Raw genomic sequence first — 24,284 nt, 5'->3', positions numbered from 1 at the left:
AGCGAGCTGAAGAAAGATTATAAGACAGCAAGTTATAAACATTGCTTGAAAGCGTATACGAGCGTCGCGCCGATTTGCAATGGTCCTGTACTTTCTCGTGAATGCAAGATTAACGAGAATCAAAGATTAACGAGTCGGAACAAAGCAAGAATATTGTCATTTATTTTGCGCCTGAGGCACGTATAAAAAGATCTTCAATGATACGAGTGCAACGTGCAAGGACTGATATATAACAGCACCTATTATACGCATTCATTTCGATAATAAAAGAAAATTTTGAACTTGGCGAATATAAAAAAAAAAAATCAATGGAAATCAGAAGTTTTTTTTTTTTTTTTTTTTTCAATTTTTGAGATGTTCACTATTCGCAGAAAAAAAGTTGAATTTAGCGATTCGATTTTAATAATCCGCATATAAATTTCAGGTTTAATTAAAAATAATGTAAAGTAACATCAAAATCTAAGGAAATCCCACCTCGCTATTGACGCACGTTTCCGACACGAAGGTTTTTTTTCTCTTTGGTCCAGTAAAAGTAAGAGTGCATTAGAGGTACCAAGGCCGAATACGAACCGTAACTAAAAGCGATGTGGGCGAACAGAAAACCGATGTAAGAGAAACGCAGTATAAGAAGAGATAAGAAGCGTATTTAAAACATTCACGCGTATCAAATTTGCGAAAAGAATGAGACCCGCCTCTAATCTAACAACACGGATACAAAAATGAGGTCATACGTACAATTTTATATGCGTGGGTTGACCTTAAACACATTCCTCTGTGAACGAGTGCGTATGACGTTAATCTGTATGCACGAACACATATGACTCCTCAAAAGGATTTTCGTTCTATTCTTTAAAGTGCGTCGAGCTATCTTGACGGAAGCCGCGATAACGAATAATTGGAGCAAAAATTATTTTCAGCTTGCATAACGAATTTGTATTGTATATCTATGACATTATTTCTTCCTCTTTATTAAAATAGAAATAATTTTTATTTTAATAAGTTAATTAATTAATTGTTTTTGCCATTAAATTTTTTTATTTGTAATTAATTATATTTTTCTCATGGATATATATATATCCATGAGAAAAATATAATTAATTACAAATAAAAAATAATTTTTATTTTAATAAGTTAATTAATTAATTGTTTTTGCCATTAAATTTTTTTATTTGTAATTAATTATATTTTTCTCATGGATATATATATATCCATGAGAAAAATATAATTAATTACAAATAAAAAAATTTAATGGCAAAAACAATTAATTAATTAACTTATTAAAATAAAAATTATTTCTATTTATATATATATATTACTATCATGTTTTTAAAATGTTTCTGTTGATGAGGAATATTTTCTATTAAAATATGAAGAAGATTTATCATATTGATGCATTTACAAAACATTAAATGTGTATAATAAATGGTACGGTCTTTTAAACTTCAAGTATCATGAAAAAGAACGCATCTTTCTCTTTGCATGTAATTTTGTTAAAGCGCTTCTTTTACACAATGAAAGATATATCTATAGATATATTATGTTAATGAGTTTATAATGAACAGCAAAAGAAATCGCTCGAAGCCATTCGAGAAATACACGGTTGAGAGATTCCTTTGGCGGCTTATTCGTTACACGCGCGATCGCGTTAAAATTTTGCGTTGCAAAATTTATGAAATCTTTGGTAAGACACAGATATCGCATTGCAGTTAATCAGAAAGCTTTACGGAATTGCCACAATAAATGATTTCATAGTAAACGTAATACCATCGTGCGATTAATAAATTTGCTCTATCGCAACTTGCTTATCAGCCGCTCTGAGACAGCTATTCTATTGAGAATCTGCGGAAAATACGCGAAACTTCATGTATTTCCGTAGATTTCACCTTGAAATGCTGATATGCGAATACACGAGTTATTCGATAAGTAATACGATAAGCGGATAAGCTTGCAATCTTCAGTTTAAAATGACACGCGTATTTTTCTGTATGTATTTTTTTTAATTATCATAAATTATGTGATGAAACAGCTATATTTTTCATGAAACTCTAAAATATCTGTATGTGTAACGAAACATATTAATATATATATATATTGCATATTTTCTTCTTCGCTCCACAGATTTCTTATAGAGATCACTATTATTGATCTGAAAAAACTATTGAATTTATATATTCTATTAGATAATAAAATATTTGTTATTGCACAATTCTTTCTATAGAAATCAAATTTTTAAAATTTTCATCATTCAATTAGATATATCTCAAAGGCTTCGAGCGACTTTTTTGGATTTCTTATAACATTCAATCATTGTTTTGAAGTAGCGGTAAAAATTTAACAAATAATATGATTACGTTGTAAACAAGATAATTTTCAAAACAAAAAACCTGATCAAATAGGATATGACATAATGGAATTTGGGATATGAAATATGTAATCTACTGCGCTTGTTAATCAACATATTCATCAAGATAGAAGAACATCGAAAAAAAATAAAATAAAATAAAATACATAGTGGGGCGTTTCTGCTATGTTAATGCGTCAAAAGCTAAGGTCTTTCTGCAGCAAAACAGCAATTTATATATAATATATTTCGCATAACTTATTTGTGTTAGAATATAACCGGTCTCCGATGCTATATTTATATAACCGGTCCAGTTCACATAGTCGAGGGCTAAATTTTCCACTAAAATGACACATATCTGGAGAGAGATACCTTTCTCACAATAAGAACACTTTGTATACGTAATAAATAATTCTAAAGACTGCACCATTTAGTTTATCGCGCGCGGGGCTGTCTCGAAATAATTCTTTAGGTTTTATCTATGAAAAAATCTATATAAGTAAAGAACAAAATTTAAAATTATTTTCGTATCCATGTGTTAAATTGCATATAGCGCACACACACATACATCTATAATATATTATTATATAAAATAGATATAAATAATGACAAGTAAAATAAAGAATTCTAAATATAAAATAGATATAAATAATGACAAAAAAATAAAGAATTCTAAATTTGTATATGAACACTATCTTTACACACACAATTATGATCGCGTTTTTACAAATAAGTTTCTAGATAGCATTCTTCGCTTTAGAACAGAACAGTATTACATAATCTGTTACTAGAGAGAGAGAATTTAAGTTAATTTTATATTTTAAAGTCACTATTTTGAAAGTTGTGCCAAGATATATTTAGTCTCTTGGAAGAGAATCCAAAATAACTTTCTCCGGCTGGTCAGTGACCGTTTGTGTTTTTGTAATAATAATACAATAATACATCGTATAACATATTTTTACATATATAATGGAAACTTAACATAAATATACTCTCTCGAAAAACAATAGAATGTTCTAAAAATTAATTCGTATCTTAAAAATAAACGAATATTTATGGAATCCATGTATTAATTCATTGTATTCCCGACAATCTTCTAGTTATTTTCAAGAAAGATAAATATTTCTAAATTTGTCAATAAACATCGTTTTAAACTTATACATTTTCAAGAAATGTAAGAATGTTATGAATAATTAAATATTCAAAACCCAAAAATTATTTTTTTTTTTTTATCAGAGATACGAATTATCATCAATCAACCAATACTTGAATCATTATAATGAAAAGTGCACAAATCACTATTTTTACGAAATTGAATTGATATCGCAACATATATAATTTCTATCAGTCACGTTATTTTTTATAAATAAATATCATGAAAAAGATATCACATCCTTTCGTCAAAACAATTATTACCACACTTTCAAAGAAAAGCATTTTTCTAATTGTATCTATATTTTCGTTTATGTCTTTATGTCAAACTATATGTATTTATTATATACTTAGATGATAATAATAATACATATACAAATGGTAAAATAAATAAAAGCACAAGAAAGTTTTTCATTTATTGCGATTCATGCCGTTTCCATAACACAATAAATTTCTCTCTAAAAAAATTTTGATATTACTTGTAATAATATCAATATACTTATCTCGAGTGCTAATATTAATACTTTATCTCTACGAATTGCATAATGTATCAATGTGGTAAATATGTGATCTGTGCAATATGATCGAAATTTTATTAATGAAAACAAAAATATGTATAAAGTATATAAGTGATGATGATCCGAGAGAAAAGAATGCCAAAAAAAATATCAGTGTGCTAAATCTATGCCAAATGAGAAGTTGTATCGATGCTAATTTATAATCAACTCAAACTTGCACGCTGAAACTCGTTTTTGGCAGTCGTTCACTTTGTTGCGCAAAGTTCAGAGACCTTGATCGACACGTGATATCTAGTTTGTTTAAACTTTATATATGTATAGCATCTCATGCGCATATCGCTTGGTATTTTTATTTTTCCTGATTATCAAAACTACATGTTATTTTTGATATTATTAAATCTAATATAAAAATTACACGCGCGAGGGAAACGTAGGATTCAGTCGTAGGATTCTTTCAATAAAAACGGTACAATAAACAATTGCATATATAAATTTCTTTCATTGACGTGCTACATATTGTCGAGAAAGCTGGCAATCTGTAAAACTGAAAATAAATGCGTTGCCGAAGCGAAATAATGTAACATTGTAAAATAAATTATTCAGATTTCTCTTAAGTTAGCTTAAAAGCAAATGCATTTGGGTATGGCATTTATTCGCTGGCAGCGAGGGCGACCGCCGTGAAACGCACTTCGGTGGGATCACGCTCCATATATTCCTTACATATGCGAGCGGCATCGTTCAAAAGTGTTTCTGGCGTAGTCGGACCGTGATTAATAGGAGCAGTTTTTCGACCATCTAAAAAAATCAAATTTTTGTCATTATAACATTTTAAATAAGGTAATAACTAGCTCCATGCTAGAATCGTTGCAGGTAATAATCAATAGTTTAAAGTTTCATACCAATTAATCATCCTATATATTTATGATTAAAAGCATTGATGAAATTATCTACTTGTGACAAATCAGTATAAATATTACAGGCGAATAAAACCGCCCTCCAATGTTATTATCAAAATATTAATCAAAACATAAAATCAATATAGACCAAATATATACCTAGCTCATACAGAGAGCCATCTTTATGTATAAATGCGACAAAATGATGGTACACCTCCATATCTTCAGCTGGCGCCTAAAGGAAAAAGAAAATATGTATATTTATTTTAACGGTTTAAAAAACAATTGTTATTTTTAACCACAAAATGGCAAAGTACCTCAGTCTGTCCTTCTTGGGCAGATTCCATGTGAGTATCAATGATATCTTGTGCATTTTCTAAACGCTCCCCACGCTCAGTATATGAAAGTCCTTTGGTTTGATCTAAAAATGTCTTGAGAAACCCATCCTCCAATTGTATGCTATAGAAAAAATATTTATTTGTAAAATTTCTGTTTATATATATATATATATATGTGACAAACTTGATTATGTACAATTGATGAATAAATACTCACGTATCCAAATTATTGGCCACACTATGAAGTAACGCAATTGTTCCACATGCATTTGAAATACATTGCTTCATATGGTAAATAGAATCTGGAACATCGCTTTTGCTATCCTTAACTTCCTCTTCTTCTTCTTTTTCTTCCTTGGTCTTTTCAGTCTAAGAACAAAGCAAAATAAATTTTAATAGAGCCAGTATTTCATATTATATGTTGTATTAAAATGGATTAAAAAGTTAAAAGGTTCCCTATTCTATTTACAACTTTTATTTATCACTTATGCACAAATTGGATTTATCGTGTTAAAATAAGATAACGACTACTTTTCAATATAGTCTTCGCAGTAGAGATTGCTGTTCAAAAAATTAATTTTTATTTCAACAAGTCCAATTTATTATGTTGTAAATAAAAGTCATCAGGGAATCTTACTTTTGATTCATTCTAGTATATATACCTTTGCGGACATAGGATAAAGCAACACAACGGCAAGGACAGGCCTAGGGATAATCGCCAACAAGTCCGAGTCGAAACTATATACATCTACGATCGACCATTTCTTTGGAACGCCCAACTTGTGGAGGAACTACAAAAATAGATGTACATTAAACTTTTGCGAATTCTAAAATTGTGTCAAAAAAATTAAATGTATTGTTTCATGGAAAATATATTATTGATCGATGAGCACAAATCATCATATATACAACTGGAAATGTCGAGACAATAACAAGGTTGATCGAACGTGGCAAACGCTTACCTTCGTCATAACCTAAAACGGAAAACAAAATCCATCAAAATCCATTGCTTGAAGAATATTCATTACAACTTGACAAAAAGATCGCTCACCTCTGAATTCGATTCTAAGGGTACCCAAGCCATATTAAATTACGATATTTCAAGAGAAAGAGAGAAGTAAGTTTTATTATTCTGAAACGCCGGTAAAAACGTCTATTTATTCACGAATTTCCCCTGCTGAATGCCCTTTTGATTTAAATTCGTGCGATCCTGTTTTCATGACGACGAGAACGAAGCATCAAGTCACGATAAATCTCGTTCTCGAATCGCGCGAAATATTTCGCACGATACGATTGGGCATGAAAAATATTATAATACAGAGTGTTCGGAAAGTAACTAATATATACACTTATTTCAAATATAATAAATATTTATCAAACAATATCAGCAAATTAATCTTTCTTTATGAGAAGCATATCATGAGGGAAATTAAAGGTTTTTGGTAAAAAGATTAGATGAGTTAAAATTTGTTTATGGAGGTCACTTACATGTTTTATGGAAAAAAAAATTTTCTAATAATGTTTGATAAATCTTTTTAATACTTGAAATAGATGTATAGTTACTTTCCGGATACCCTGTATATGTATGTATATAACATATATTCATTTCTCTTTTTCCTTCTTCTATTTCTTGCCTATACAACTGTTGGACATTTGCATGTGTAGCACATATGTGGAATTATAAAGGATGCTAAAAAATGTGTCGCAATACAAGATAGATATATATTTGGAGAGAAAAAAAAATTCTATAAAATGTAATGCATATAATCACTTTTGGCATAAGTAATGGATAACATAAACAACTTCTTTTTTATCTATATCTCTACACTAGATTATATCCCAAATGACCCTTACATATGCAGATAAATGCTGAAAAGAGTGAGAAGGGAATAGAGGGGGACAGAGATTTACACATGTGATTATATATCATACGATTGATTAAAGATAATGTAATCGGTGGAGATAACATATTTGCATTATATCAATATTATGAAATAAAAATGTTTAGTATTTGTTTATAATTATATATATATATATATATATATACATATATGGGAATACAATTTTTATTAATTATAAAATTTAGACAATCGTCAATTTGGAATATATAAATTTCTTAAAATTTGAAAATTTTATTTATATATATTCTCTACTCCAAATTTTCATATTTCTCAAGATTCATAAAGATCAAAGATCAAGAACAAACTGATTTGCATATAAGTATATGTATAAGCTTAACGGTAATAAAAAAGATGCAATCCAAACTCTTCTTCTTTTTATGAAATTATATACATATTCTGTATGTTAAAAGTGTTTATATAAGTTATATACACAGATCACAAACATCGGTTTAATGTGATCTTTGTCTACAAAAATATACTGTATTGATCTAATCTAATCTCAAAATAATATATCAATGATATAAATGATACAAAAGACATATTCATCATCCACTGCTCTCATTGCAAGTCTTCTGCTGTTAGGATGATGCTGTTTGTACATATTTTGTGTGCTGTGCTGATTCTTTGCGTATCAGTGAAGGCATACTTTAATGTGGTAGCGAAAACAGATGAATATAACTTCGTACTACATTTGACAAAAGCATCCAAATTTGTTCCAACTTGGTCTAGTCTAGACAATCGATCGCTTCCATCTTGGTACGATGAAGCAAAATTTGGAATATTTATTCACTGGGGTGTATTCAGTGTACCTAGCTTTGGCTCTGAATGGTTTTGGAATAATTGGAAAGGTTGAATGCTTTCATAATTTTATATATTCAATACTTTACAAATATTACTATATATATGTTTGTGATAATTATATATTCTTATGCATATTTTTTTTATAATATTGCAGAGGAGATTGCAAGTACAAAATATCATGATTTTATGAGACAAAGATATCCTCCAAATTTTACCTATCAAGACTTTGCACGTGATTTTACTGCTGAATTCTTCAATGCATCTGAGTGGGCTGAATTATTTAAAGCATCAGGTGCAAAATATGTTGTATTGACAAGCAAGCATCATGAAGGGTATACATTATGGCCGTCAAGATACTCATTCGGTTGGAATTCTATGGATGTAGGACCTAAAAAGGATCTTATTGGTAATACATATTTAAAATAATAAATATATATTTAAAAAATATATAATCAAATAAAAATTTCTCATTAAATATATATCAAGAATCATATATTCCTTCTAATGAAAACAGGTGAACTAGCAGAAGCTATTCGAAGCAAAACAGACATAAGATTTGGCTTGTACCACTCCATGTATGAATGGTATAATCCTCTTTATGTAACAGATAAGAGAAATAATTTTACAACAGACATATTTGTAACTCAAAAGATAATACCAGAATTACAAGAATTAGTGGAAACTTACAAACCAGAAATAATTTGGTCAGATGGAGATTGGGAAGCGTCAGATTCTTATTGGAAATCAAAGGAATTTTTAGCATGGTTATACAATGAAAGTCCTGTAAAGAACACAATCGTAGTGAATGATAGATGGGGTAGCAATATACCATGCCATCACGGTGGTTTCTTTACATGTACTGATCGTTTTAATCCTGGTAAGTAAAATTTAAAAACAATTATACAATATTATATAATACACAAGTTAAAAAACAGATAGTATATAAATAAAAGTTGATTAAATATGTTTTCTATTAATTTTTTTTAGGTGTACTTCTTCCACACAAATGGGAAAATTGTATGACTATTGATAAAAAGTCTTGGGGATTTCGCAGAAATGCTATTTTATCTGAATACTTTACATTGGCGGAATTAGTTAAGGAATTAATAGTCACTGTAAGTTGTGGTGGAAACTTACTAATGAATGTTGGACCAACAAAAGATGGCATCATTTCACCAATATTTGAAGAAAGACTGCGTGGAATGGGTAAACATTTGCTATATCTTATTGTATTTTACTACATATACTAACTACATATATCAGATATTGATATTGATTTTTTTATTATCTTATAATCTTATAAATAAATATATTTTTTTTAGGTACTTGGCTAGCAGTTAATGGAGAAGCTATTTATGATTCTAAACCTTGGACTATACAGAATGATACTTTAACAGGAAGCACTTGGTACACACAAAGTAAAAATGAAGAACAACTATATGCTTCAATTTTAGAATGGCCAGAAGACAATATTTTATTGTTGGGTTCACTTAAAATTTCAAAGAATTTCCAAATACAATTACTTGGCTATTCGTCGATTATTTCTGTAAGTATATTCTTGCTTTTATCCAGTTGTGTTATAAAGAGAATGTAATAAAATAATTTCATATATAAATTTTTTTTAGTGGAAACAATCTGATGATAAATTAGAAATATATTTACCTGCTAATGCACATAGAGGACAACCAGCTTGGGTACTAAAGATTAGAAAGTGATACGATAAGATGATATTTTATATAAGAACAAATTGTTTTAGAGATATATATATTTTTTTTCTTTTACTAAGAATATATATCTTGTACATTGGCTTTAGAAATTTCTTATGTATGCAAATCTTTTATGTATATAAATTTCTTACAAAAACATCTTTATGATGATATTTTAGTAAGGAAAAAAATCATGAAAAAATAGCTTATAATTCAGTGTTTTGCGCTCATAGTTAAGTTTGTAGATATTTGAACATCAGAACATCTAAATGTATGTTTGTAATAGGAAATATATAACTTATAGATCCTTAACAAACAAATTTTAACAATGGGATATTACACTTGGGCTACCTCATATAAATAAGCTCCAAGTAGTTTTGTCTGTGAATAGGAATAAAATCAATTATATTTTGCTTGCAGTTTTATATAATAAGCTAGTCGATTTTTTTAAAGACTGCTAATTCAATTATACTTACCCCTTGGATGTAGTTATCTACATTCAATTTTTCATTTTGAGAATGCGCACCATCATCGCCTTGTCCGACTGGTATGAGTATTACATTTTTACCAGTAACTTCCTGGAATGTGAGAGTAACTGGAATTGACCCGCCTTCACGAGAGAGGTCGGGCTCTATTTTGTAAACATGTTGAGTAGCTCTCCGGCCAGCCACATAATTCGGATGCCCGGGGTTTTCCGACCATGGTTTTCCACCATGGTACATTGTTACATTCATAATATTCGGGCTGTTTCTGGCTTGCCATTTTTTATTTATGTATGCAATTACTTTCTCGGTTGTTTCCTCCGGAGTCATGTGAGGCACTATCCTGATTGAAAATTTACCAATAACCTTGCTCGGAATTACCGTTTTCGCTCCTGGCTCACTGAAAGCACCTTGTATCCCATGAAGGGACAGACTAGGTTGCCTCCAACGATGCATTAAAAGTTGAATCTGTAAGAATAGATGCAAATTAGAATATCAACATGTTTCTAAATATGTAAAAAAAAGAAAACATATATACCTTATCCTCTTTATGTAACAATTGCTTAGCTCCAATTGTTTCCTTAAACTCATCCACATCAAAATCTATATCCTTATAACTGGCCAATTCGGCTTCAGTTATTTTAGCTACGCTATCATAAATACCATCTACCAAAATATGACCATTAACATCAACCAGGGTATTCATTAAGTAAACCAAATCTGCCATAGCTTCGTGTACACATCCACCAAAGGTACCACTGTGCATATCCTTGACAGCACAATTGACTTCTATAAAGAAGTAACAGATACCTCGCAGACCATAAGTAATACATGGTTTTTTAGTACCCAGCCAATAGTTATCAGATATGCAGACATAATCTACATTTTTTAGGAAGCTATCTTTCTTTGCCCAAAGAAGCTCATCTAAACCTTCACTTCCACTTTCTTCCATTCCTTCAAAGACAAACTGTGCAAAAATTCCAAAGGCTTAGTATATACAAAGGTAGTATCATAAGAAAAATGTTAATTAATATGATATTAAATTGAATATCTTTAAATATCTTATTAGCAAGTACCTTGAGATTAACAGGAATATCAATTCCAGTTGCTTTGTAAGCTTGTAATGCGTGTATCCAACAGAGAACTGGTCCTTTGTCATCAGTACTACCTCGTCCAAAAAGTTTTCCATCTTTTTCAGTAAGAACAAAAGGTTCAGTATCCCAGCCATCTTCTTTTAGCGCTGGTTGTACATCCAAATGTCCGTATAGAAGCACGGTTTTCTTTTTTGGATCAGACCCAAGGTCGCTAAGTAATACAGGAGGAAGCGGAATTTCACTACTATCAGGAAGAGTCTGTTTGCCTATATCAACTAATTCTGTAGTTGCTCCAAGATTTTTCAGTTTCACTTCTGCCAATTTCATCATTTTTACTATTTCGTCTCTGTGATCTGGCCATGCTGATACAGATTTAATAGCTACTATTTCTTTCAAATTATTTATATATTCCTGCTTATGTTCATCTATATATCTACAAAAATGTAAAGAAAAAATTAGAAAAAAAATTAAAGACAAAGAAAAAACAACTACAAAATATATTAAAGCAATTTAATCCATCTAAAAATATTTTTTTACAAACATATATGTTCCTATAAAATTGTAATATTAAGCAGTACATACTTAAATAATGTTTTCAATGGCGATGGTAATTCCATGACTGTTAATTAATCGTAATACTGTTTACTCAGTCAAACACGTACAATAGCCGAAACTAATGCTGACTAATGCAACTGGCAGCTGTCGGCTCGGTATCCGATTGGTATATCCACTCTTATCGTTGTAAAAAAGCGTATTTCTCTTGAACACACATGCAATCACGAGATACCTTCAACGATACCGATATCAGTAATACAATAGCGTGGTATCTAATCTTTTTTCGGTATTATTCAAACATTAAACCAATCAGTGTGTTCTATGTGGAATCTTGCAATATATCGCGCACGCCGTAAACAAATATTGAATTTTTGTGTTTATATCTTCTTTATACGTAATTCAAAATTACAAACGAAATATAACCGCTAAAATCTTATATGTTTATAGTTAAAGTATTCATAATTCTCATATAATTATACCTATTATCATACGACTGCGAACATTCTACACATTCTACATAATTCTTCTAACGATAGGTGTAACATATGATATATGATAGCGTGCTATTCATTGGCGTGGCGTGTTTCTTTTTAGATGTATTTGACTACATTTTTTACTCTTTTTTTTCTTGTCTTTCATAATTCTTGATTATATACTTATTTCATTTTAAACATAGCATTTCGCAGATAAAATATTTTATTTTTAACTTTGGGGGAATAAAAAAAGTAAAGAGTGGAATAAAGTAAAAAATATAATTTTTTTCGAATTTTGAGAAAGTTAAGAAAATAAAATAAAAATCAAGATAAGTTTCATTTTCGAGAAAACCTTTCTATTTTATTATAGAACATTGTCAATAATTTACGCAAAATTTAATGGACTCTCGTATATATATATATATATATATAGGTTTAGGAGCGTATCCAGCAAGAGGGGGATGGGGCTGAAGGGAGTGAAACTCTCAGGCAGAGAAAGTAGGTACTAGCAAATTGGTAACTGACAGTGAATATCAAAACGCAGCCTAGATGTAAAAATATATATGTCCAATAGCGACAAAATGCTTACGTCAGCAAAAGTTGGAGATACTGAAGAAAAAATATTAATTTTTCTTCTTAAAAAAATTAAGATAACTGAATTCTCTTTTTATTTTAATTAATTAATTTGTTCTATATCTTATAATTTAACTAAAATTTAATTTCTAGGCTATCCGATATACATTGAAAGCCAGCACTGAAAATCTATAATAAAAATCATGTTACGTGTATATATATATATATATATATATCATAGATTTTCTGTACTGGCAATATATACTATCGGGAAACATATATAGTTCTAAAATTTTCTTTATTCTTTCTGATTTTTCTCAATGTTCAATTATATTTATGAAAATATAATTTATTTTGTGTATTCGAATATGCACATTTATTCACGACTTCTTCCACGATACACATGTACACATCCGTCTTGCATCTGTCAAAAGATAGTTTGACGTTTGACCCACCGTCGATTCAGCTTGACCTAACCTGACCTGTCAAGCTCGTTGCGCGCAAACGCGCTATGCCTGACAATGTTAAACCAACTGCATCTGACAAGTTTGTCTTTCTTCTAATAATTATTTGTTCAAATCAGAATTATATCTTACCAAGAACACGAGATATATCTCAAACATAATGCTGGTTGCTGGATAAGTGCCATACGAGCGACATAATCGTGCTCACTGATGCAATTAATCTGTCCTTGTGTCATATTTACGCTGATTTACAGTGACATGCACGATTGCGGGAATGTCAGTAAATGATGCACCTGCAGCTTTGCTAGCCCGAAGCTTCGTAGAGGAGCATCCAAAGGATTGTCACTTTCTCGTGGAGTCCACTGAGATCATATTTTATTAATACTTACGTGCATGCCATACTTTTGATACACACTTTGCAAACATCGATACGAATAGTCAGTTATGACGCTTAGATGTAATTGTCAACGAAGCGAAAACACTTCAACGAAAGTATAAAAATACAATTATAATAATGCTGTGTTACATTATATAAAAAGCGATAAAAATTACAAGACACAAATATGGTACGCGTGATAACAGTACACAATTTCCTAGGGCAAAATGTTACCCAAATTGAGGAACCTACAGCAACATGCACAGCCACCAGTCAGAGGCGAGAAATGCTTCTGCTGGCGCTGTCCACGCATTGCGTGGAAGTGTGGGAGCTGATGAATTCGGATGTCAAACTACGCACTGCTTTCCCTACAGTAGACATGATCAATCAAATGGTACATTGTGCTAAAGGAGATTACGTTGTGACACTGGAATCAAAATATCTCAGAGACACTGTGAGCAATAATCATGCGAATAGAGTCACTTCTAATTTTGTAAGAATTTATGTGAATTGGGCTGTGGTGAAGGACCAGAGTCAGCCAATGCGAGCCAGGATTGCCGGACGCGTTACCCCGAGTTTGAATCGACCCTTGAATAGTTTGGAAATGATAGAGCTACCTCTAAATATACAACCTACATTGATTGCCTGCTGTCAGAGTACTGGTAATTTATTGATAGCCTCAGGAAACAGTGCTATTTTACACGAGTTCAAAATTGAAACGCAACAAGTATCAAAAATGAAATTCATAGACTTTGAGCCTAGACCATGGTCTTTGGGATTTTCATTTGCACCAACACACATGGAAATTGTTGAAGATTTTATAGCAATTATGGATAATATAAATTTGTCCGTTTTTCGTCTCACAAATTCAATGTATGAAGATATTGACCAACTTAGCTCTTTAGCTTCCACAAATTCTTCTTCTGTTGATAAGACATCCATATCCACAGACTCATCTTTGGTAGAAAATAGTAATAGCCTTGGAAATGAAGATATGCAAGGAACAAATACAAAGCATAAGTCTATAGATCAAGATTACCAACATATGACATCTGAAAATAATGAGGCAGTGATAACCAACGTAAAATCTAAAAATAAAAAGCACAAAGGCATAAAAGGAAATACATGGTATAAATTAGAAATTGCTGATTTCGACAGAACAAAGCCAAGTAATAATAAGAATTACATAGATTGGGAACACTTGGTATGCAATGAAAAAGATGAGATGCACAGACTAATTACACATGGAATTATTGATCCCACTTCGCAACCATTCACAGTCAATTTGCCATTAATAAGTTCAGAAAGGGCTGGACCAGGTCACGCTCTCAGTCCTTTTGTCCTAAATTCAGCAGACATAAGAATCTTCATCAAAACAACCTCACCTGACATAGGTTGGTCTGAAAATTACATAATAAAAAATTTGTTATGTCTGAAAATCAATGCTGGCAATAATAATGTCAAGATAGACGCAATTCTAGATATCTTTAGATGTCTGGTATTGAAACCATTATACATGAAGAGAGAATGTAACATTATTGGCGTGAAAAAATCCATGTTGAAGTCTGACAAGTATAGATATTTACAGGGTGTGAGTTGCTTCGTTTGCACTACACAGGAGGGATACTTGTATCACTTTTCAGCGGCAAGCAATAATTCCCTGGATGCAACGTGTCTGACTACTTATCCATTCACTGCACCTGTTCATCATGTAGCATTGGAGCATACAATACTTCATGCATTGACCGAGGCTGGTCTCGAGTCCTACACATTACGTCTTTCTCATCATATTGCAAAACTTTCAAATTGCATGGACAGCGTTAGAGTAACTTGTCCCAGTGTTACTGAACCGGTAAGTCTAATCGGTTTGAGGCCGTTCTTAGGGATACAAAAACTATTGCACACAAAAACTTACATAGTGTTGTTAGCTAAGGCTGACAGTTCTTGGACCATGTATTCTCTAAATCTACCTAAACTCGAGAATGTATATTTCGACATCTTGAATGCGGCAAAGAATCATAAATCCTCCAGTCCAAGTACTTATCGACATTTGCTGGGAGAAGCACATACTTTGATACGCTTGGCGAAAGATATATCTTACAACGACCTGAATAACGAAGAATTCGACGATGCAATGCATAAAAACGATCTTAAATTGAAAAATCTTTATAATCAATCTTGTGCGTTGCTTGCGGATTACTATATACAATCGGAAATTGAATCAGATTGGGATTTGTGTATTCCCTACTATAAGATGTCTGGGTTGAAGCCTTCGGAAGTATTATCTAGAAAATGCAGTCAGGGCGCACCGGGCCTTTTAACGTTCTTGACGGAAGCGCTTTTCACTATGAAAAGCGGATCCGAGGCTGACGCGCTCTTGCAAGGGTATAATATTATAGAGATCATTTGTAAATTGGAAAAAGAGGATTTATTGAAACTGATCTTCGGCAGTTCTGTACTAAGGGAGTACGCCACTGAGAAATTAATAAACCTTCTGCTGACACACGAGACTGACGACACTGTCAAACTTGCCCTAGCACTCTTATACATCCAGGCCGACAAACAGGAACAAGCGGAGAAAATGCTGGAACCAGTTTCCGTGCAATGTATTAAACAAATCATCCTGACGCGCTGGGAATTGCTGTTCGATATAACTGCGATGAAAAAGAGGAGTCCTATGATCCCCACTTTTTCGGACTTTGCCGGTACCTTGATGCTCATAAAGAATACCACTTTCGCAGATATTCTCATACAGATAATAGAAGACGAGGGTGCATTATCGTTGCATCAAATCATACAGGTTTTCCTAGAATATTTACCGTCACGAGTTGGAAGAGACGGACACAATGCGGCCGCTACGTTGCAAGTTTTTCTCGAGAAATATCTACACGATTATTTCAGCTCGAAGTCCATGATCGAGTGGCCGTTGGTCGTAAATAAAAATCAGATACGCTCGGACTTTGCTCTCGTCGAAGCGTTCAAGTTGTTAGTACGATCGTATTTAGGTAAATTAACTCAAACAAAAGTGTATAAAACTGATTCCCAAGATGAAGAGGGGAAGAACGACAAGGAGTACTTCATGTTTGCCAAGTATCGACCCAACTATTTGAATAAAATGCCACCATACGCTAAAGATTACCAGAAAATTTTAAACATGAATGATTTTAAAGATTTAACAAATTTTAATAATATATCGGAAAGCGAAAAGATTATACCCAAAGAATTGTTTAAGCTGCAATCTGTGTTATCGTGTGAATTTTTACCAATTGAATGTTTGCACGAGGTCAAGCAATTTCTTGAAACACAAAACATTGATGGGAACTTATCTCTCAAGACTTTATGCATTCAGAATATTGAAGAAGTAACGACAATTCTAATGGATAATTGTCCACAAGCTGTAGTACAGTATGCAAAGGTATTTGTACATGATACTAGATTGAAATGTAAATCTTGCCAGAATATTTCATTGTCTTTCTGTTTCAGGATAAATATACAAAGGACACCGAATGGAAATATCTTATCAAATTAACACAGGATAAAATTACCGCTTCAATAATGCAACAGGAATTACAGCTCTTGTACACGCAGATCATGAAGGGTAAGTTAAACATACATAATATGTGAATAGTATGTTTAATAATATAATAAAATAATCTTTTTTCGAATTTATAGATATCTTGAATTATCTGCCGCATACATTACCTATGAAAAGTCTTCATCGCGTCTTACCAAAAGATGACATGGCAACATTTCAACGATGCACTGAAATGTGCAATCAAATAATGCATGCAGATCACGTAAAATCGTTGATAATGGAAACCGGGCAACAACTTTTGACAACTCTAAAGTTGTGAAGATAGGAGTATTCATTAAATATTTATTAGCTAATTTCTAGACAAAGAAGTGATAATTGAGAAATTACAAATATAAATTCCAATATCACGTTTTAGCAATTATATTACGGAAGACTACTTTGTGTGCACTTATAATCGCAAATTAACTATTTCTACAAATGTTTCAGACATATGTTCCTGATCAATGCAGTCACATAAGCTAATGTTCGTTAGTTAATAGTTGTGCTGATGCACTCATTTTTAATGATGCATAATCGTCATCAATTATAAAAAAAAAAAACTCGAAGACAAATACTAGTACCAAAATTCGTCTATAATTAATTGTTGAATCGTGTTTTATATAGATATATTATATTATGACTAAAGACATATAAAGAATTTGTCCCAGAGCAAACAAGATGCAATAATTTTAACATATTCAAATTTGACAAAAATTAATGTGTACATAAATTAGAAAATTGAAGCACATTACTTCTGCAGAAGAAAAAATTTATACAATATATTAGTAGAATCTCGTTAATTTTGACCTTATGAAATGAGAGGAGTAAAAAATTCTTGGAGAAGAAAAATTAATATCTTCATTACAGTGCGAAGCTGTTCAATCACCATGTGCTTGCACAAATACAGATGTGTGCACAAGGCTCTTAAAAGATACAGCTATACACAGATGCTTTATCATCTAGTAAACCAAAATTAACGGGGTCAAATTTAAGGAGACTCTATTGTGTAATTATATTGTATTATAATTGATTGCATTTAGAAATAATTATATAAATATTTGATTTATTATATAGAATTATTACATAGAATTGTACCAAGATTTTTCATAATCATCAAATTCTTTCTGCTCTAGGACAAATATGTCTCTAGCAAGATGAATTTTACTAAAATAGTTTTTACCAAATCTGTTGATCCTAACAAATAGTTTTACCTAATCAATTTTTAAGTGTTACAAAATATGTAACTTTGATGTGCCTTTAGGTATTATTTCTTCTTTATTGTAAATCTAATTATATTAAAATTGATCAATAATATTTATAATTCCATTATAAGATAAAAAAATACATACATAATACAGCAATTGTTCTTTTAGATCTTCTTTACATCTTGTTTGCAATCTTTATCCTTAACAGGATAATCAATAATTATCAATAATCATTATTAGGAATAATTATTATCAATGATCATTATTAGGCCTATTAACATAAAAAAAATTTTCAATTTTTTGTTAATATTACAGAATAATATTTGATATATATATTATAATAATAAACATAAAAACACATACATACACATATTCACAACTTTTGTTAAAAACATTTTATAAAACAATGTTATAAATAAAGTTTTCTTGTTTTTTCTAGTGCAATTACAAAATGTAATTAAATATAGAACATTCCATTTGAAATTCTGAAGTTATCTTCTCGCTCTCTTTATAAAAGTATTATAAAAGAAACAAAGACAAATTTATTTTTACATGATTAAAAAGCCTCTTTGGAGATGTGTAATTGTCTTCTGAACAATTCTTTGATTTATTAAATATTTATGAATTTATAAGCTTGTAACACTATATAGGCTATCTTGTGTGTATGTATATGTGTATATAATTGCCCCATAATATACTATTGAATGCCCATAATTATATTGTTAAAATAATAAATTATTTCTATATTATTTGAATTATTATTTTTTCTGATTTTATGTTTTATAGATGCATAATATCAAACATTTTTTCAATTATATTTTAAAAACTAAACTAAAATGAATATATTTATTTTAGATTGGTCAAAGAATCAGTATGTAAAAAAAGTTCAATATATTGTATATATATATATATATATATATATATATATATATATATTTGTATATCTTTTGTTCTTAATTATTTAAAATATTCTACATTTTATTTCTGCTAATTATATATTTTGCTAAAGTATATCGGAAAAAAATTTTTTTTCGCTTCTTACCTGTGCACGAAATAATTTATATAAAAATGAATCATATTGTGTAATTCATTATATAGGTGCATCCATTTATATAATTTCAAATTCCTTATTTAACTTGGATAGATCTCTAGAACAAAAGGAGAATAACATAACGTTTCGAGCATAAATTATCATTATAAAACCCTTCTTATAGGTTATACTAACTGTAAGAAATGGAAAGACTATAAATTACCTGTTTTCTACAGCTTCCATCAATTCATATTTATGCATCAATGATATAACTAATCTTAACGTAGACCATATTGTGTTTGACATTGCTTTAGGAGATACATTGCTGGCCCGTGGACCTCTTCCTGCAGCTTGTTGATTTAACGCCGTCAAGAGGTGCTCACCTGCTTCTCTATATCATATGATTTCATTGATATGAGACGTTGCTATTCTCTTTCTCTTTATATTTCAAAAATATATTTTAAAAAGTCTACACTTACTTATATACTCCCAGATTAACACAAGATATGCCGAGATTGTAACGTGCTCGAATAAATCCGGGCGATAGCTCTAAGGCACGATGATACGCGTTTACAGCTTCTGCCGATCGCTGGCCATTAGCGAGAGTGGCACCCAATCTATTCCATAATCTGGAATCCTTTTGGAAATATATAGTTATTAAATAAACTGATTAGTCCAACCCATCGAAATGGAAATATGTTACACTTACATCAGGGCGTACTTGCAATGCTGCTTGAAAACAATCTACGGCTTTGTTGTAATCACTCGACAAATTAAACAGTATACCTAGTCCACATTGTACATCCGGATCAATTTCATCTCGGGGGTTCATTCTTGCTGCTTGAATATATAAATCTTTCACTTCATCATATACTTTACTACAACAAAGTATTATGTTAAAAATAATTTCTCAGGATTAAAAGTTATTTTTAACTTACTCATATAATAAGGTGGATACACTGAAAGTTGGATGTTCTTCTCCTGTAAGATTAGACTCTGGAACTGATAGATGTTTATATTTATCATTCTTCAGTAACCACTCCTTCAATGTTAGGCAAGCTTGCTTCTGATAGGATTCATTTGCATAAGAAGCTGCTAACGCCATGAGAGCAACATTGTTACATGGTTCCAAGCACAGACAATGATTTAAAGCGGAGATAGCCAAAGGATCTTGCTCGTTCTCAGCTTGTGTTTTACCAAGGAGTAGCCATGCTTCAACATTATTTTCATCCTGTTGAACAGCTGCTTCAAAACAGAGTACAGCACTTGGTAAATCTCCCGCTTCTAATCGTTTCTTGCCTTCTGCCAATGCATTTGGTAAATCCTTCATAGGATTTGTTTCACAAAATTCATATTCCTTGTTAAATGGATCGTAATATGTGTCGAACTCTGATACCCATGGATGTGTAGAGGAGAGCCCATCTGCAGATACTTTGTCCCATTCGTTTTGAAACTGTTTCCATAATGACTTTGAATGTATGTGTTCTAAAATGTATTAATCACTTTTATGTTAATTATAATATATATACAAAATATATATTTCCAAAGAGAAGCTAAGAATACCTGAGGATGGATTTTCCTTTACAAATTCGTCTATCCATGTACCCGCAGCTTCTAATTCTTCTTCTACTTTATTCAAGACTGTACTATCATAATTAATGTTATTAATTGAACTATCTTTTGTTTTTTGTTGATCTGCATGATATTGCTCTATCCATTCTTCAATTGGATCATCCAAATTAGCTGTTTCTGTTTGAGTGCTTTCTATTGGAATATCACCTTCTTGTTTCATAAATTTCATAAATCTTGAATATGCATAATTCGGGTCTTCATCTTTTATAATTTGAGCTTCATTGTCTTTATTAACATTATCTTGTGCACTGTTTATACTATGTTCTAAATATTCTTCCATCCATTTTGAATCTAGACCAAGTTTGTGAGTTTCAAGAAACTGTGTGTTTTCTTCCTGAGTGGGTTGTATTAAAGATGTATTCCATATATTATCCACATGAAGTTCCTATATATTATTATAATAATTAAATATTTTTAATACTAGATAGTCCTATAACTGTATGTAGCAATAAATAATGTTTTATGAAATTACTTCAAATTGTTTATCAGATTTAAAACATAGATTTTCCCAAGCCGTGTTTAGATCACTTAATTCTTTAACGACTCCAGGTGCTGCTCTCGGGGGATGAATATTTTGATCAATTTCTCTCATTTCTTGTAATAAATTGTCCATTCGAAACGTTTGTGGACAAGCAGGTTCTTCTAAGAATTGTTGAACTAACCGATCCGCATCTTGTGTTTGAAAAGTCTCAGGTGGACTAAATGACTGGTGAATTCCTTCTTCTTTAAAACCATGATCTTGTACATAATGTGATGTAAGACGCATTAAAGAGCTGGGACCTCCACAATCTCCTTCTACTAACTCGCGAAGTGCCATTTTTTTATATTGCTATTAAGACTTCCTGCAAAAGAATAAAAAATATTGCTAATTTAGTCCTTTTATATGTATATTATCTAATATTCAGATATTAAGTCTAGTATTTATATTTATATAAAATGCAACATTAGCCAAGTTATAGCTGTTGGATTCTCGCAATCTACTGTAAAAATAAATACTTAACGATCACCTGAGTATTATTTCGCCGTATTTACTCGCTTCGCTCTAATTATGTTGCGTTATCGTGATGCACGTTTCTCAGGAATGAATAGCAAGAATTATGCTGATTTTACGATCGAGACTTTGCACCGAGGCAGCTGAAGAAGGGAGGGGAAAAGCTGTGAGAACGAGAAACGCGTGCGATAGTTTAGTTTTAGCGAGTGACAGCAAGAGCAAAAAAAAAAATGCGAAGAGCTCAATGGATAAAGCCTATACTAGACAGTACATCAAAAATTGAAAAATTTAATCAAGACAAAAGGAGCTAAAATTACTTTGTTCTGAATGGTCAAATTTCAATATTCAATCTTCAATGTGTAGTAGTCTAATTATCTGATCGACGAGATATATTATTAAAGACCCCTGGCCCTAGATAAATTCTCGCCACTATCAAATGAGCCCGGTGGGCCCGGAGTTTAGTGATATTTTAAAGTTAATTACATGAGTTATTTAAATCATCCGATTATTTTAGCTCATCCGGATATTGTTTTATTATCGAAAATGTTCAGATCTTTTAAGTAGCCTCAAAAATAACAAAATAAATGTTTTATTGTAGCAAAAATTACTGTTTTATTACCGACAATGCGAAAATTTATTTATCTACAGTAGCGCGCAGCGAGTTTCTTTCCGGTCATCACGCTAAATTCTCCGTAAGTCATCCATCGGTCTTTAACAACTGATCGTCAGTGTTTATTAGGGCCACTTATTCGACCTTCGATCAAATTACGATTAACTTAATTGTTGATAAACTCACAGGGCGACCAACGTAAAACATTTCTAACGATATAATGTAATACAAAAAATTTTAAATTCTGCTTTCGATCGCCCTGTAAATTAATCAAATTATAAACTCTTTTACATTTGAATAATTTATATTATGTTATACAAAAAAAACTTTAATTTACTGAAGAAAAATCTTTTATGAATCAATCATAATGTTATAAAATATGATTTCGTAAGTAGAATATGTTATATTCTTCATTTTTCATGTTTCTCGATAGCACTCATCGAGCCATATTTTACTTTATATAGTTGCTCCGAAACAGATCTGTCAGAAGTTTTCTGGGGTAACACCGCGGAGCCACAATCGAGTCTCTAGTGACTTTATTTTTCAGCTCTGAGGAAGGTCCCTGGACCCGTGGCAGAAAGTGCCGTAGCTTTAAGTACTATTATCCTCCACCATCTTCACGAATTTAAGAAAGGAAGCTCCGGCTGATCTTTCGTGATGCGGGTGCGAGAGTATTGGTCAAAGCAAAAGTAATGTGTGTAAAAATGAGTTTATACTCATTGAACCAAACAGGGCCTACCAGACCAGGAAACTTCAATTTTTTCTTTTTTATATATATATATGTATATTAATATACATATATAATATATTAATATTGTAGTAAAAATATAATTACAAAAAATATATTAAAATTATATACAGATTATATACAGATTTGGCTTGTCATTCCTGCCAACTTTTAAAATATATATCGCTTTAAAAAATTACTTACACAGTAATATAATATTTTGTATAAAAATAACTATAGCAAAGAAAGATTATTTAAAAAGAGAATCAGGCTAATAAAGATAATATAATAAGAACAATATAATTTTCAAAAATGAGATTATCAGAATCAATACATTATTTATTTCCAAGAAACTCTTTTAACTTACCAATTAATATAAACTATATATGTGATGTTTTGTTTCATATCTTGAAATGACAATGTTTATCTTCCTCTCTCCGTATCAACAATATCTTATTATCGCATAATATACAATGTAATATTATAAGTTCACGATAGATATCGTGTTAACAATAATCGATATATTTCACATTATCTATTATCTACGATTAATAAAATAACCTATAGTTAGTTTCCTCTGTAAAAAACAAATAAACAATTTGTTATATCGTATATCTAATAACTTACATAACTCAATGTATATCTGATCAAGAGATGGTGACTTGAAATTTTATCGCCTCACATGTTATATTGAAATAATTGGCTTTTCAATATTCTATACCTTTAAATGCTACCTTGCAAGATACAACTTAAGACTTCAATGCCAGAGAACAAAAAAAAATAATTATCACCATGTTTTTCTGATAAAATCAACTTAATAACTTTTATCTCGGAGCATTATACAA

The 24,284-nt window shown here is 30.9% G+C and overlaps 5 protein-coding genes across 11 annotated transcripts; 2 read left to right on the top strand and 3 right to left on the bottom strand.

The window, feature by feature from the left end:
• Window positions 1–4,496: 4,496 nt before the first annotated feature.
• Uch (Ubiquitin carboxyl-terminal hydrolase) lies at window positions 4,497–6,454 on the bottom strand. Its single transcript, XM_070312887.1, has 7 exons — window positions 6,297–6,454; window positions 6,208–6,219; window positions 5,908–6,036; window positions 5,463–5,614; window positions 5,225–5,366; window positions 5,067–5,142; window positions 4,497–4,806 (listed from the first exon to the last, which is right to left on the bottom strand). Exons 1-7 carry the CDS (start codon window positions 6,327–6,329, stop codon window positions 4,661–4,663), a joined length of 690 nt encoding a protein of 229 aa, XP_070168988.1. The 5' UTR covers window positions 6,330–6,454; the 3' UTR covers window positions 4,497–4,660.
• Window positions 6,455–6,890: 436 nt separating this feature from the next.
• On the top strand, window positions 6,891–9,939 carry Fuca (alpha-L-fucosidase). 3 transcript variants are annotated; one of them, XM_070313155.1, is made up of 7 exons: window positions 6,891–6,999; window positions 7,729–7,994; window positions 8,102–8,353; window positions 8,462–8,824; window positions 8,935–9,153; window positions 9,270–9,493; window positions 9,573–9,939. In XM_070313155.1, coding segments are annotated over exons 1-7 (1,416 nt in total). In that variant the 5' UTR covers window positions 6,891–6,997; the 3' UTR covers window positions 9,663–9,939. The 3 variants fall into 3 exon arrangements, with proteins under 3 accessions (XP_070169256.1, XP_070169258.1, XP_070169257.1); XM_070313157.1 differs by having other exon boundaries at window positions 7,077–7,994; window positions 9,573–9,938; XM_070313156.1 differs by having other exon boundaries at window positions 6,891–7,994; window positions 9,573–9,938.
• On the bottom strand, window positions 9,372–12,232 carry Cndp2 (Cytosolic non-specific dipeptidase 2). Its single transcript, XM_070313154.1, has 5 exons — window positions 11,812–12,232; window positions 11,212–11,662; window positions 10,674–11,102; window positions 10,130–10,603; window positions 9,372–10,034 (listed from the first exon to the last, which is right to left on the bottom strand). Exons 1-5 carry the CDS (start codon window positions 11,844–11,846, stop codon window positions 9,990–9,992), a joined length of 1,434 nt encoding a protein of 477 aa, XP_070169255.1. The 5' UTR covers window positions 11,847–12,232; the 3' UTR covers window positions 9,372–9,989.
• Window positions 12,233–13,162: 930 nt separating this feature from the next.
• LOC138942707 (BLOC-2 complex member HPS3) lies at window positions 13,163–18,624 on the top strand. Its single transcript, XM_070313151.1, has 3 exons — window positions 13,163–17,085; window positions 17,154–17,268; window positions 17,343–18,624. Exons 1-3 carry the CDS (start codon window positions 13,858–13,860, stop codon window positions 17,522–17,524), a joined length of 3,525 nt encoding a protein of 1,174 aa, XP_070169252.1. The 5' UTR covers window positions 13,163–13,857; the 3' UTR covers window positions 17,525–18,624.
• Window positions 17,211–22,807, bottom strand: Pex5 (peroxin 5). Of its 5 annotated transcripts, none has more exons than XR_011448377.1 (10): window positions 22,722–22,807; window positions 22,119–22,266; window positions 21,584–21,953; window positions 21,043–21,496; window positions 20,418–20,964; window positions 20,189–20,357; window positions 19,959–20,116; window positions 19,703–19,870; window positions 19,492–19,597; window positions 17,211–18,720 (listed from the first exon to the last, which is right to left on the bottom strand). XR_011448377.1 is itself a non-coding variant. In XM_070313153.1 (8 exons), the coding sequence occupies exons 2-8, from the start codon at window positions 21,926–21,928 to the stop codon at window positions 19,558–19,560; spliced, it is 1,881 nt and encodes a 626-aa protein (XP_070169254.1). In that variant the 5' UTR covers window positions 21,929–21,953; window positions 22,119–22,319; the 3' UTR covers window positions 19,406–19,557. The 5 variants fall into 5 exon arrangements, 1 of the variants encoding a protein (XP_070169254.1); XR_011448378.1 differs by having other exon boundaries at window positions 22,119–22,245; window positions 22,722–22,804; XR_011448379.1 differs by lacking the exon at window positions 22,119–22,266 and having other exon boundaries at window positions 22,722–22,805.
• Window positions 22,808–24,284: the final 1,477 nt, after the last annotated feature.

The sequence above is a fragment of the Polyergus mexicanus genome, unplaced genomic scaffold (genome assembly GCF_030449975.1).
Source record: "Polyergus mexicanus isolate NDT 795.1 unplaced genomic scaffold, iyPolMexi1.0 SCAF_23, whole genome shotgun sequence".
In the NCBI taxonomy this organism is placed as follows: Eukaryota; Metazoa; Arthropoda; class Insecta; order Hymenoptera; family Formicidae; genus Polyergus; species Polyergus mexicanus.
This window is presented reverse-complemented; position numbering and strand designations above follow the sequence as displayed.